Source organism: Vidua chalybeata, chromosome 1, assembly GCF_026979565.1.
Source record: "Vidua chalybeata isolate OUT-0048 chromosome 1, bVidCha1 merged haplotype, whole genome shotgun sequence".
NCBI classification, from domain to species: domain Eukaryota; kingdom Metazoa; phylum Chordata; class Aves; order Passeriformes; family Viduidae; genus Vidua; species Vidua chalybeata.
The window spans coordinates 45,563,834-45,579,142 of NC_071530.1; the positions used below are offsets into that span (position 1 = coordinate 45,563,834).

General features: G+C 47.1%; 1 protein-coding gene across 1 annotated transcript; it reads left to right on the forward strand.

The window, feature by feature from the left end:
* Nucleotides 1–7,024: 7,024 nt before the first annotated feature.
* On the forward strand, nucleotides 7,025–15,309 carry CLEC3B (C-type lectin domain family 3 member B). Its single transcript, XM_053964876.1, has 3 exons — nucleotides 7,025–7,301; nucleotides 11,911–12,009; nucleotides 13,356–15,309. Exons 1-3 carry the CDS (start codon nucleotides 7,196–7,198, stop codon nucleotides 13,754–13,756), a joined length of 606 nt encoding a protein of 201 aa, XP_053820851.1. The 5' UTR covers nucleotides 7,025–7,195; the 3' UTR covers nucleotides 13,757–15,309.

A 15,309-nucleotide genomic window follows, 5' to 3' on the forward strand; every position in this document is an offset into this window, starting at 1 on the left:
GTTATTCAAGGTGACTCCAACAGTACTGTGTATTTCAGGTATGTGCAGCCACTGCTATAACAAGCAGACAGGTTGTTAAAAAAAAAGGTCCCCCAAAATTTGAAGGGCTGGGATTTTTTCAGTCCCATAAGTAATGGTTTAAGTAGGTTGTAATGTTGCTACACAGTAGTAGAGCCAAGAAGTGACAATGAGTGCACATACTGGGATCATCACTTCAGCAGAGTTACTCTATGTGAGGCAAACACTAACCGGACATCAGCTTTACAGTAGCTGTGGTCCACTCATTGCCATGCAAAGCTGCTTGTAAAAACATAGAAAGAAAGAAAACTGAAGGGAGAGAAAACCTTTAAAGTACCTTACACTTATCACAGGCAGTTTTTTTATCATTTATTATTTAATGTTTCAGAAAATGGTTAATGTAAATGAGACTGCAAGTCTTGAACCTCAGCCATTCTCTGAATGTTTTATTGCAGATTTGTGATTGGAGACCAAAACGCTGCCCTGAGTTACGCTCAGGGTGAATTTTGTAATATGAATGTGTATTTCTACACAGCTTTCCAGCTGAAGGATGTCCAAGTATTTTGCAAGTTACATCACTTAAGATGCTTCTTGTCCCCTCTCCAGATCCTTTTAATTTTAAATATATTTTTATGAGAGCTGGAGGTGGTGGTGGGAAAAGAAACATCACTGTGTTTCAAGTGTGTGAACTGACGCCTCTGTAGAGGGGAGCATGTGTGCACTCCCTCCCCATTTTTTAATAAGGATAGCAAATATTTAGCCCTCTGAGATCCAGGCTGTGTGCTCAAGAGAGAGAGACTTGGTGCGAAGCACTTCCTCAGAGCAACGCTGTAAATTAAACGTGGTGCCAGTGTCTGCAGTGCCTCCCCTACACATGTGTGTCCTCCCCCTGGTCTTCTGTAGCTGGGTATGCAGGCACAGAGCAAATTCGGGGTCCCAAGGGGTCCAGTTCCTTCTGTGTCACTGCTCCCCATCTATTGGCATGGAAAAACAGTGGTGTGGAGAGTGACCCCAGTTCAGATAGGGTCTGCTTCCACTGCTGAGATATAAATAATGAGCCCAGCCAAAAGTATTACCGAGCTGGTCTCAGCTGCCCCTGGAGGTTTGTTGCTACCAGCTCGTGTCCCAAATGGGTAAACAAAGCTCTGACAGGGGTAAAAGGTCTTACAGCTCTCCCAGCTGATATAGTATCTGCCAAGAAATCTGTGAGACTCTGGTTCTCAGGCATGCTAAGGGCTAATTTCTATTTTCTTAGCTCCCTCTAACCCCTCCCTTCTCTTCCAAACAAAAATAGCAGAATTTTAATAGAGACTTCAACTCAAAATGCTCCTGTTCCCATCTGGGCTGGTGGAAAGTTCCATGTGTTGCTGTGCAGATACTGCCACGTTTTCATTGACTTGAGTCCAGTAGAACTAAGAGGAAACAGCTGTGGAGTGGGATAGCTCTCTGTTTGTCCCAGAAATTAATTGCTTCTGCTGGGAGTGTCAAGAGGCTGAAAGCTGTGTATTAGAGATGAAGAGTCTAGAAACTCCTGCTAGGCTTCTACTCATGTTGCCTAGAAAGCACACACCTGCAATTTACCTGTTGCACAGGGACATAATTCCTCTCGAAGCAGAAGAGGGCCAGGCTGTAGGTCAGTGGACCTGGCAGATTTACCAAGCCCAGGAATCCTGTCAGCCCACGTTTTACAACTACAGTTCAACACTGTAATTGTGTAGTTTGGGGAGAAGAGGGGAGCTCATTCTGCCCTGTGGAGGCAGTGGGGAGGAGCATGGCTGTGCCACCTGCAGTCAGGCTTTAAATGAAGCCTTCCTTCAGCACAGCCTGGTGTAAAGACTAATTGATGTGAGCCAGAGCTTGCTCACAGCTCCTGTGACACTGGAGGGTGCAAGTCTCTCTTCAAGGGATTTTGCACCTTGATTTGACACAGGCAATAGGGTGTTTCTGCATTTGCTTAGTAAACAGCAGTTACCTGAGGCTTACCCACTTCTGGCAGGACTGCTCCAGCTTTTCTTTTGGACTGCAGCAGATGCCACTGCCTTCTTCAGCAGCAGAGTGTTCTCCAGTCCTGCTGTGGCACTGGTTTACTTTCCTGGTGGTCAGTGGCCACTGGCACCCAGAGAGTGGAAGAAGCAAAGCTGTGACTGGTTAGCTGAGTGCTCCAGTCCTGACCCCAGAGCCTTGTTCTCCCTGTTTCTTTAACACGCTGGAGAAAAATGCAAGAGCAAGTCTGCAACTGGTACTGAATCTCTTCAGCCATCTGCCTCTCTGTGATTTCCCACTGCTTCCCAACCTCTTGTCTCCTAGTGCACTCCTGTCCCATTGCACTCTCTGCCCATGCAAGGCAGCTTTTCCTTCTTAGGCAAAATGTGGCTGCTCCTGTTAGCTGTGCCTCACAGAGGCTTCTTTTCCTTTGTCGAAGTCCCAGGTTTGCAGTGATAGTGCTCAGCCACAGCAGGGCACTTTGGTATGGGTCTCCCCACAGGGAAACTGCAGTGCCTTGGGTTTTCCTTGGATCTGCATTTTTAGCTATTTTCTTGGAGCTGCATTTCTAGCTATCCAGGAACAAAGATGTTTTTGCTGTTACTGCAAAACATCATTAGAATCTCAAACATGCTACTAATGACTCCCTGGTGATGGTTTAAACCTCCATTTCATTGACTGGAACATCTTTTTAAATAAAGCTGTGGTTATCTCTGGAGCTCTGTGAACATCTCTGTTGCTATCCTGATCTCAAGATTTGGGTAAGATGAGCAGCACAGGCATGGCTGAGTTTTCCTGTCACACCATTTGTTGATGAGATTTGTTTTCCTTTATTTAGAGAGAGATCATCATAGTTTCTGCAGCCCCTCAGCTTGTACCTTCAGAAGGCTAAGAAGAATTCTCAGGCCCTTTCTGATTTCCTCCACCCACCTGGCTGTGGCAGGGACCACAGCCAAGCCAGTGTGCTCGGGCATTGGAGGTACTAGGAACCTCCAGCCTGCAGACCCTCCTTTCCAGAGGAGCTCTCTCACTGCCCCTTCTCTCTGTGTTTTGGCACATGGTAAGTTTGGCTATTTCCACAGCTGGAAACCTATGGATTGAAAAGTCATGATTTAAGTCCCACCTCTCTTTCTTCCCTCCAGCAAAAGACCAACTTTAACATAATGAGGTTTTTCAAGACCATGGATTGCTTTCTTTCTGCTATCTGATCATGCAAACTTTTCTCTAAATTCAAAAAAATTAAAGAATTCACAAAGCTGAAGTTGGAATTCTCTCATAATCTAGAATTCAGCATCTGCAGCAATATGAAAGCAAACTAATGCTCAAAAGTGAGAACAACATGAAATAAGAGCCTAAGCTGACAGACCTGCTGTCTACTTGTCAGTCCAAAAATACTGACCATCAAGTTCAGTGGTGACCTCACTTGAACTGATGCTGTGACAGAAAGTGGACCTAGACAGTTAGGAATTCGTCCAGAGTTTTGATGTTAAAATTAGACACTTCACTACAGTTTTCCTTTGGCTGGCTGGACTTTGTGATCTGGATGATGGGCAAACATAGAGCAGTGAAGACAGACAGATTACCTCTAGCCTACAGGAGGTACAGTCTCCCAACAAAAGGGAGTGTGAGTCCTTTGGAGTAGCTCCTCTGCAAGCAGAAGGATTTTAAACAGCTGATACTACTTGAACTCAAGTGTTCCACATTTGCATCTGGTATAAAGCCCAAGGATCTACTGTAGAATGGATCCTTCTGTCCTGTAGCCCTTGGTGTACGTGGGGTAGGGATGTGAGCATGGGATATGATGGGAAGGTTCCCTCCTTCGGCTCAGAGCCAGTTTCCTAAAGTTGATGCTGGGGATAACATTTTGGCAAAATCCTTGGTTTTCCCCATCATTGTCCTTATGAAAACCGCCCTTTCCTGAACTGTTATTGCATTTCTTCTCGACTGGTCTCCAAAACAATGATCCATAGATTTGGCTCTCTCCATTTTAACCCGTTCCGATGTTTATGCTGGTGGAAATCAGGAACTATGCCAGCACGAGTTCAAGCAGTGGCTAATGAATATCAGAGATTTTCTTGTGCTAGCCCCACTTCCTCACAGAGTGTTTATTACTTTCCACTGCTGTTTCTCTCCTGTTCCCCACTGACACATAGATCCTACCCTTGCAGAGTGGATGTCACCAAACACAGAACATTCCAAGCTGGAAAGGACCCACAAGGATCCGGCTCTTAATGAATGGCCTGAACAGGGACTGAACTCTCAACCCTGGCATTTTTAGCACCAGGCTCTAATGCACTGAGCTAATCTCAAGGGAGCAGAGGTGTGAATCCCAGTGTGCTGCCCCAGCCATGGATCCAGCCCCCGAGCTGCAGGGCCCTGCAAGTAAAGATGCTTTTGGGCCTCCCCTTTGCTTTCCTGCTGTCAGTGCTGGCAGGGGAGGCAGGAGCCTTCCCAGAGGAGGAGAAGCTTCAGGCAAAGAGCTGGCATCATTCAGCATTGGGATGGCCTAACTTTGAACTGGTGACTTAGCCTTGAAAGGCCAGGTCTGGTAATTGCTGATCTTGATAATAACCGTGTGAATACTGTTACCCAGTCCCTTGCACTTTCCAGCCATTGTGCGGCGGCGCTGCCTCACTTCTTGGCTTGGCCATACCTGCTCTTTTCCTAGGAGCCAAAGCAAAATAGCCTCTGATCTCGCTGCCCATTTCCTCGCCTAGCTGGGCACAAAATCACAGGTCTGCATCGGTGCCAGGAGCATCCTGCTTCCTTTCATGGGCTTATTCCAACTACTGTTTTGCTAACTGAAAGCCATCCAAATTCAGCATCCCAGCCTACTTACTGGGTTTCCCAAAGCCACGTAAACTTTTCTGTCTGCTTCCCTGCGGCCCTGGAATGGTTTCCATAAGCATAGGTTCTTCTGCTCTCTTTTTTTCATCTCAAACCAGTTACCTTGCAGTTAACAGGAGCTGCTCTCTCTCTAACCAGGAGACCGGGCTTGAAACCAGGGAGTGAAGTGCTTTTTCTGGGAAGTAAAATCCATAATTGCACAGCTGTTAAAAATCATGGACAAAACCTTGGTTTCTTGGCATAATTTTAGTATTTTGCTGATGATTTCCAGTTCTATTTATTCATCTAATAAAAAGGATTACCTCTACTCACTTCCCACACCTCTCTTACATAAGAAGTGTGAATCATCAGGATTTCAAAAGCAAAGGATGACCATTGAGAGCCCCATTATTTAACTGGAACCTCTGGCTTCAGCAGGAGCTTGGGCAGGGGATGGCTGTTCCCTGAAGCATCCTCATGCTGGAGCCAATGCAGCAACACTTACACTTGCCCCCTCAGCCGGATGGGTCAGGGTTTATGAGCTTTTGTAATGTCAAGCATTTTAATTTTCAGTCTACACTGGACAGAACTGGGGCAAAGCCCCCTGTGGATAGTGTTACAGCTGGAGACAAGTGTTTGAGTCTACTTGTTTTCATTTTTCTCATTTTTCAAGAAAAATGATGGTGTCATCCAGCACACAACCTGCTGGATGGTGCAGGGAGGGGTCTCTTTGGTGCAGACCTTTTCTTCAGGGACTACTGGAAAGCCACCCTGCTCTTCTTGTTTCATCTCGGCAACACTCTGGTTGCTTCCAGATTGGAAATCTGAGGTTAGGAATTGCTGTCAGACTCCACACCACAGCAATCTATTTCATGGCCAGCAGTAAAGGGAGCATTTTGGTTTTTTCTCCAGCTTGGCAGCACATGAATCAAAGCAAAGGCAGGCGAGCGTATCTGTAGCCAAGGAAAACTGGGAGGTACTGAGTTACCTACCAAAAGTACTTTGGAGTTTCAAGGAAAGGAAATGTGTATGTAGGTGTCTGGCATCTCTTGGGCTCCATCCATCCCATTTGAGGATAGTCCAGGCAGCAGAACAGTAAATCCCCAAACTATGTATTTTCCAGTTTAAATTTGAGTGAGGGTTGGTGCATGTGATAAAGAGCAGCAAAAATCCAACTGTTCCTCCTATGCTTCAAAAGCTTGGATTGCAAGAGTGCTCTCTGTTCAGGTAGGAAGGACATCAGGGCAGGATTTTCCTTATTCAGCAGAAGTGTAAGGCAGGTAACACCGCGGTTGCCCAACTAACTAAATGGCAGCTCTTTTTCCAGTCACATCCCTGACTATCTCAGACCTTTTATGCTCCTACAACTACAGAGGTTCACATTGTGCTGGGTGGCATCTTGCCTTAAATTATCAGAAAAGTTTTAAGGTTAATGGCTGATGTCTGGAGCACTTTGTTCTCCAAAACGCCCATTCCTCTTTTCCTCCCTCTACGTGAATTTCCTGTAACTTGTTCAAACTGCTGCTGTTCCTGCTGTGGGAAGGACTTACCTGCTTGTGCTGCAGATGCTGAACAACCACACCACCCAAAAAAACAGGCAGTACTGTTGGTTTAGGCTGCAGAGCTGCTCAGCACAGCCCAGCTGGTCCGAGAAGTCAGGCTGGGAACCTGCAAAGAGGCCTCGGGGAGAATGGCGTTGTGGAACATGTGCCCCTGATCCCAACTCTCACTGGAGATCCCATGGAGAAGCAATGATAGCAGGACCCTACTAAAACCACAGCGGGACTGCTTTTTAGAGGGATAAGAGCCACCCTACACGCTGAGCAAGGGACTAGGGCGCTCAGTCCCCCCCCGCCGCTCCCTCCGCCTCTGCTGGTGCCGGCACAGCCCTTACGGGCATCCCTGCTGAGGGGCGGGGGACAGGCGGCCGCTCTCTGCTCCCTCGGCCGCCCAAGCGCTCTTTCACACCTTGCGTTGCTGTTGCCGTCACTGACACGCCAGATCAAAGTCGTGGCGTTGTGCTAAAAGCCGCAGGAAATCGTTCCAGCTATACTCCCAGCCTTTCCTTATGTTTAGCTTAGCAGACTGACGGTACATTCATTCCCCCCCCCCCCTTTTTTTTTTTTTTTTTAGTTTTTTTGTTTTGTTTCTTTTTAAGAAAAACAAGCAGCGTGCTAAGAGCTGCAACCCCTCTGGGAGGTGTTCAGCCTTGGCCGGAGCCGCCTGACCCCCCCGGGGCCGGGAGGCTGCGCTGGCCCGGGCTCAGCGGGAGGCTTTCTGGGACAGCCATTCCTGACTCCAGCCGGTGTCCGGGCGGCGGTGTGAGGGCAGAGCCACTGCAGCTCCGCTCGGACCGGACGGCAGCGGCATGGCGCTCCGGGGAGCCTGCCTCCTCCTCTGCCTCCTCTCCCTCGCCCAGGTCGCCGACCAGCAGAACGGCAAAGCCCGGCAAAAACCGGCGGCTTCCAAGAAAGGTAAGGGGCAGCGGCAGCTTCCTTGCAAGGACGACTTGCAGGGCTTGGGGGGTTGCAATCAGCCCTCTCGTCTGGGCATTTAACAGTGCTTTAGTGAAACTTCATAAAAAATATCGAAAAACCGAATAAAGCGTCTTCCTCCTCCCCTCCTCCGTGGGAATGATTGTGCAACTCTTCTGCAAAATAGTGTGGGTATTGAAACGGTTTTGGTGGGTTCCTACCTTGAATAAATTTGTTGGGACAGCTTAGTCTGAATTTCAGAGGAAATGTTTTCCATGTTCCCTCTAAGGTTCATCCCAAGCTTTTCCTCTAATAAACTCTCCCTTTCTATAAACCCCCTCACCCTTTCTCATTCATTTTAGAAGCAAGTAAGTGGCAGAAGACAGACAATTTTGGAGATAAGAGCAGGCAGAAAATACCCAAGCCATTGAGCATCAACAGGGCTCTTCATTTAAAACCGCTGGCCTCGGGTGTATTTCACACCGGACACGAGCTCTGACTACTCAGGCTTGCCAGACAGCAGTGCACACCCGAAGGTGCCTGGGTTTTCTGTTCCCTAGTGCGTTTGTTTCTCCTTTTCTTCTCCTGTTTTCCTCCTGTCCCATCCTTGACTCAGTGCACGTTAAGTACAGGAGAAGGCAGATGAGGTGAGGAAGCAGCAAGTGAGCTTGCCTGCCTGCCTGCCTGATGTGTCCGACCGCAGCTGCGCGGGCTTGGACCACTCCTGGCAGGCGCTTTCCTGCTTGGAACGAAGTGAGGAGCAAGGAAGAAGCATCCCTGGAATTCACTTGGCCAGGCTGCTGTCTACACTCACCCAGTAGCTATTTTTGTCAGATTCCATCCTTGAGAAATTTCTGCCTTTTCTCCCATTAGATCTTTCTATGAAATCACAAACTTAGCTGCTTATTCCATGTCTTATTCTGCAGGACATGGAATAACAGAGAAAACGGTCTGGCTGTTTTCCAGAGCAAAAAATACTCCCTTAGGCTCATATAGGGCACATGCATACATTGCACTCACTGGAGGTACCAGGAGAGAGACATTTCTTAAAGAAATCCTGTTTTTCTCTAGGTGTCATTGCAACTGCTTTTGTAATCAATTGCAAAGAAGGTGGGAGAAAAATCACCTTTTTGACAGGAAAATTTGGCTCTGATTTAAAAACTTTTGAGGGGGGTGTTCTGAAAATCAAGCCATCTAGGCCAGCTGGTGGTAGGTTTGAGTCAGGATTTCTTTTCAGAGGAGAGGTCATACTTTTTTGTGGAGAAAAGCAAAAAACCCAGCAACTTGGCATTTTTTGATCAGTCCCATCCAGCCCCATAGGGGATAAGCTGCCCTGCCTTTACTGGAAACTTTCAGTATTTCTTGGTTAATATTTTTCAGATTTTTACCAATGCCAGAGGGTAGGAAAAGAGGGAGAAAAATGCTAAAAATCCCCTATGAAGTTCCTCTTTGCCTCTACATCCAAGCCTGCCTGCCCAGCCACCACAGGGGCCAGGGCTCAGACACTTCTGCTCTGAACAATGGCAGGATGGCCCCATCTCATCCTCATCCAGGCATCTATCCCTGAACTTTGCCTGAGAGGGTCAGGAAGAGCAAAGCCACTGGAGGATTGGGGTGTTTGGCTGGATTTTTTTTTTTTTTTTAATCTATGCAACCAAACCACAAACATTAGAAAAGAAAGCACTGGTTTAAGCCAAGCTTTTTATGTTTTTTTTTTTTTTTTTTAATATCTTTTCTTTTTTTCTGTAATTATTGCTTATGTTTGGATCTACTTCAGAATGAAAGATTATGCTATTTCAACATGAAAAACCGAACCACAGTATTTAGAAAATGCTGAGACAGCACATTCACTTTGCCTGCTGTTGTGGTTTTGCCCCTCAAAGTACTCCCCAGTTACTGTTCCAAATGCAGTAGCTCAGCAAACTCTCCATGAGCCCAAATGTCTTGGGGTATGGATGGGATTTGCCCTTGTGTGGCAGCTCTGGAGGTCTCATCCAAAAGAATGCCCAGGGGAGGCAGGCACTGGCATCCCTGCCTGGGCAGCGTTGACACCCCATGCCTTGAGGGTGCAGGCATCAGTCCCGGGGGAGATCCCCTTGATCACAGATGGTGGGGTGCTGGGATCATGGAAGGGAACATCTTTGCATAGCTCTCACATGTATTTCTAAGGTAACTGGAGACAGAAGTCAAAGTCTGGATGCTTAATTCAGTGGGTAGGGAGTAATTTGGGCCTCTTGCCTAATGCCACCTACTACCCAAAATTTCAGTGTATTCTTGTCTGGGTGCTCTTCCCTGAAAATGCCTGTGAACATTTACACTGCTGTAAATCCAGTGGATGTGTTCAGTCTCCTCTGATCCAGGGACAGACTGCAATATGAGACCTGACTGTTCCACTTCCATCTTTGAAGAAATGCCTAGTGTTGGAAGAAATAGTGGTGGCCAGAGAGCTTTGATGACAGACATTGTGAACCAGAGCAATACTCATTCCTCTGGGGGACAGAAAGCTGTTTGGATCTCCAGGCAAAGCTAAGAAACATATATAAATATCCAAATTTCATACAGGAATAGTTAAGACATTAAAATTAAGTACAGAGGGATTTGTTTGTTATTTGGCATATAATTAGAACGGGTGAGAGTTCCCATTTGCAGCTTTAAATACATTCCTGGCCAGGGTTTCAAACCAACAGACTATTTTGACCCACAGTTCTGTGAGTCTCCTGCTGGTCATGGTCCTGCACAGGGACCCACTCCAGCTCCCATGGGATCACCAGTATGCTGGCTTCCATCACAGAAAACCCAGACTGTAAACAGGCTTGATCCCAGGCTTCAGGAGGTGAGCCTTGAGGAAATGACAGCGCTGAGACAAAAACCCATGGCAGTAAAATAGACAGCACAGTGTCTGTTGATGTAGCCATGGTCCTCACTTTATAGCTGAAGGGTGAGTCAGCCAGTCCTGGTTCTCTGTGAAATATCCCAGTGAATGCAGTGCTGTAAGAACATCTTGTGGCCCAGGATTTGGAAATGAGGTACTGAAAAGGGATAGAGCTCTTAGGTAGTTACCAAGGACACATGTCACCTTTCATGGCAGGGACCCTCAAGGTGGGAACCCACCAGCAAACCCAGCTGGAACACCATAAGGAGTTCTTAGCAAGACTCATTGGCAGTGTCCTGCTGTGGCCTTTGGATGTTACTTAAACCTTAGACAATTTGTTCTGCTGCAAGACAGGCTTGCATGGGAAAAAACCCCATGATTAATTAGCCATTTCCCACAAAGTGTTTTCATCAAAGGCAGCAAAATAATATCTAGTGCCTCAGTGTTAAGTGAATCCATTAAAGTTAATTGAGCAATGAGTAAAGCTGCTTAATGCTCTCCTCCTGATGTGTCTGGCTTTTCATATTCGTGGCACCATGTAATCTTGGGTTGGTGGTTTTGATCTGCACCCAGGCTGCTTCCCTGCTTGCCTGCCTCGGTGCTTCAGATCCTTGGCCCTCAAGGAAGCTCCTCCTACTGCATTCATGGGCAAACTGTCCCCTTTCCTTTCACTCCAGGAGAACTACTAGATGCTTTCAACATGAGAACTACTAGATGCGTACAAGTGCCTCAATGTCCGATCTCCCACCACCTTCAAGGTGTAAATGGTCCCTCTCTCCTGTCTATGAGAAGTCCAAGTACCGATTAATATTTGGTTGGAGCTGTTGAAGAAGCAACACACCTAGCAAGATTTAGGTTTTAAGAGCCAGCTCTTCAGCCAAAGAGGTGTCTTCTCACAGCAGGAGAGCAGCTCTGGACTGTGTTTGGGTACCTACACGAGGGGTGATAAAGGTAGAGATGGGGCAGAGGAAGCTGTGATGGTCCAAAGGAGGGTGTGGTTGGTGGGCAGAGGCTGGTGGCTGGTGGTGCAGAAGATCTAGTGGAGGTAGGATCTAAAGCCCTTCCAGCCCCTTCCTGCTGAGCATCAGCCTGGTAAGCAAAGTGCTTTCCTGCCAACCCACCAATGACAGCAGACAAGAGGTGGGTGCAGCCAGGAGTACACACAGAGAACATCGTGTTAGGGTGTTTAAGGGAAGCGAGGAGGACGTGCTGTGAATAGAGAGAGAGCATGTTTTTGAGGAATCTGAAAAAATAGATCCTGTTCATCATTAGCTTCAAGTTGCCCACAAAACATCTGCGTGTGTCAGGACTTCTGTTCAGGCAGGGGTGTCCTCCTGCATTTTGGGAGCTCGACCCCAGTGCAGCACCACCCTTGATGACTGCTCTACACAGGGGTGCCAGAGACAAGCCTGCATGTTGCAGTGCTCATGCATGTGATCTCTTCCCCAGCACTGCCAACCCAAAGGATGACCCCTGCAGCTGGAAGACGCATGGGGTCCACAGTCCCAAAACCTGAACCAGGAAAACAAGGTTGTTACTGATAGTGGAACCAGGCTGGCAAGCAACCACGCACTCTGATGGATGTGCAAGGGGACACAGGTGCTGACTTAGTGGATTCCTTTTGTTTATCCTCCTCTGAGGGCAAAGAAACATGGAGTTTTGATGATAGGAACAGATTTGGTTTCCTCCCCTGGGATACAACCAATATTTGTGCTCTTTCTTTGATTTCTCCAACAGATGGTGTGAGCCTCAAAATGATTGAAGACCTGAAGGCCATGATTGACAACATCTCTCAAGAGGTTGCTCTACTGAAGGAAAAGCAAGCACTCCAGACAGGTAAAGGGTTTGCTGAAGAACACACAACTTTTACTTTGAGAGAGGAGCTGCTCATAAAGTGGCTGCAATTGCTTCACGTCTTGATGAGAGATGCCCAAGCACCCCACAGCAACAAGCCCACCATGGAGAGAGAGGTTGGGGGATCTAAGCAGAGTGTGGGTCTCTGCAGTTCCTCTGGGCTGGTGAACCTCCTCAGGCAGTTAATGGTAGGAGCTGTGCAGTGTGGGGCCCCCCTCTGTGCTTCCCATCTGGATATTGCTATGATGCTAAGCCAGATGTTCATTTTCCTTTATGAGGTGGAGGGATGGGATTTGGATTAGTCTGTGCTTTAACCAAATGCAGCTTACTCTTTTGTCTGAACCCCAGTGAAATGGCAACCTGGTCTCTTATACACACCATGGTATTGCCCAGGGAACTGCGCTGCTGGTCAGTCCTGCTTCATTAAACATACACAGAGGACAGTCCCAAAACGTCCATCTTCCAGATGTGCTCCATAGTTATTCTGTGCAAACTTCACTGACATCAGTAGGAGTAGGATTTGCAAAACATGAAGCTGAAATGAGATGAAAATGCAAATTAAGGAGATTTTTCTCCTTAAAAGAAAAGGAACACAAGCAAAATCAAGGCTTTAGTTCCAAGCTCACATTCATTGAGAAGTAATTGGTTTGGATATTAATGTGCGGCTCTGATTAGGTATTGTTTGGCTACAGTACCCTGCACTCTTAAGGTTTAGAGCTTAAAGAAAAACAAAATAAATTTATATCCTTAAAACTAAAATCAGAGGCAAGTAGAAATTTCCTCTGAAGACCTCAAGCTATGCAAGTGCAACGCTTCTGATCAAAGCTTATTAAAAAAGACTTTTTTTTCATCTTGCATAATTAAGATGATTTAATTGGCATGCAGGCTTTTTCCCAAAACACTCCAACACTCGTCAATGCTCATGACAAACCTTATTTCCAACAAATTCATCACAGAAGGAGTAGCATTGGCTGGGGAAGAACAAGGCCGGGGAAGGGGCAGGAGGACCATGTTGTGCCTCTGCTTCAGTAGCAGCAGAGCCCAGAAGGGTGGCAGGGGCACCCCGAAAATCCGTTTCACCCAATGATTTGCAGAGGGAGAGGGCACATTCGCATGACTGTGTCCCACCCTGCATAGGAGAAAAAGGGGCCCTTGGAATCCTGTGCTGCTAAGGGTCACTGTGCAGCCCAAGAAATTAAGTTTGTAATTTGGCTGCTGCATTTGCTACTGCTGCCTCTTCCTGGGCACCAGGAACCAAATTTTAAACCAAATTTTAAACCAAATTCTCTTTCTATCTTTTTTATTCTGTTCATGTGGTAACCTCTTAGTTTGCCTGAAAGGCACCAAAATTCATCTGAAATGCTTTCTGGCGTTTTCGGAGACCAAGACATACCACGAGGCCAGCGAAAACTGCATCTCTCAGGGCGGCACGCTCAGCACGCCCCAGAATGGGGAGGAGAACGATGCCCTCTACGACTACATGCGCAAGAGCATCGGCTCAGAGGCCGAGATCTGGCTGGGCCTTAACGACATGGCCATGGAGGGCAAGTGGGTCGACATGACAGGCAGCCCCATCCGCTACAAGAACTGGGAGACTGAAATCACCACCCAGCCCGACGGCGGCAAGCTGGAAAACTGTGCGGCTTTGTCGGGGACCGCCAATGGCAAGTGGTTTGACAAGAGGTGCCGAGAGCAGCTGCCCTACGTCTGCCAGTTCATGATCGTGTAGTGGCGGGGCCTCCCCCCTGCTCTCCCAGCCCAGTCTCCACCCTGGGCAGCAGGATGATGAAGCTGTAGCTGTGTGTACGCCTCCATCTGCACACCCACACGCACATGTTCACTCAGTAGAGTCACCCTTTGTAGAGAGAGTCGCTGCGGCTCGCTGTTGGGTTCTAGAGCCCTAGAGCAATTCCTTTGGCCACATCCAGCCCTGTTCACAGCTGCACTGCTCTTCCTAAGGCACAATTTATAGATATATATTTTTTTATGCAGGGAATTTATTAGGACAGCTCAGTTGTTCCAGCAAAGAACCAATGCAGCAGTCCAGCCTGGCATACAGCTGCCTCGGCTGCCTAGGGCTGTCACTCTGGAGTGTCCTTTCCCATTCTGCTGAGCTTTCTTGGGACACCAGTATAGGCAGTTTCTGCTTTCTTCTCTTGTTTTGCTTCCCCATAAGCCCTGGCAGCAATTTGTGAGAACTCCGTGTTCCTCACAGCGTTCCAGTTCAACTTGTGAGGATCAAGGTCCTGTCTCAATGAGCAGAGGGAGCTGCTCCTGCTTTGCATTGAGAGATGCAATTGGGCTTATTTGGCAGGGTACCAGCATTAAACTAGTCAAATTACATGTATGAATGAATCAGCGAGTTACAGGCATGTTTGGTCCTCTTCTCACCAGCCAGAAGCCAGTTTCATTGACTTCAGTGGGGGAGCAAGGCTCACTGCCAGATCCATTGAAAAAAAATCCCATCAAAAGCTTTATTTGTGCTGCAGTATCAAGGGGAAAGCAGCAAAGACTTGGAGCATAGTTAGTCAACAATATTACTAGAAATAGATGTGTGTATTACATAAATAACGTAAATGTAATACTCTTAGGAAGTATGTTGCTATATAAAAATAACTGTATATTGAAAACAAGCCCCAGGACAACTCACTCCAGCAGCTTTAGGAATGACCTGATCTGTTTATATGACGGGAATCCAGATGAACTAGTCCAGTCTTTGCGGGTTCTCAGCAAACATAAATCTGCTGAGCACTGTTTGTGCCAATATAGTCATGCCCAGCTGAAGATCTGACCTCAGTGATTTTTTTACTGAGAAAAGGTTTAAAGTAAAAAAACAAAACCAAAAACAAAACAAAACAAAGAAAAACAAAAAACCAGCAATGGTGGGTGGGAAAGAAGTGCAGGTCACTCTGGCAGCTTAACAGAGCTTTTCTGGCTGTTGGCTAAAAGTTATCAGTGGTTCTTTTCAGTCCAGTGCTTGGTAATAACCCCTCCAGTTTGGGTCACACAGCCTGTGCTTCCAGGTTGGATCCTTCAAGATAGGATCCTGCCCGTGGGGCAGGTATTCCAATTTGCTGCTTTCTTTAAAAGCAGCATGGTGGTAGGTCTTCCAAGCCATCAAGTCTGAGCCAAGCTGGAAACACACACACACACACACACACACACACACACACACACACACACAAATGCAGAGTACACGTTTCTGAGGATGTCACTATTGCCACACTCTCCACTGTTCAAATGACTATAAAATAAAAATATCTCTATAGCTTGCTGAAGGAA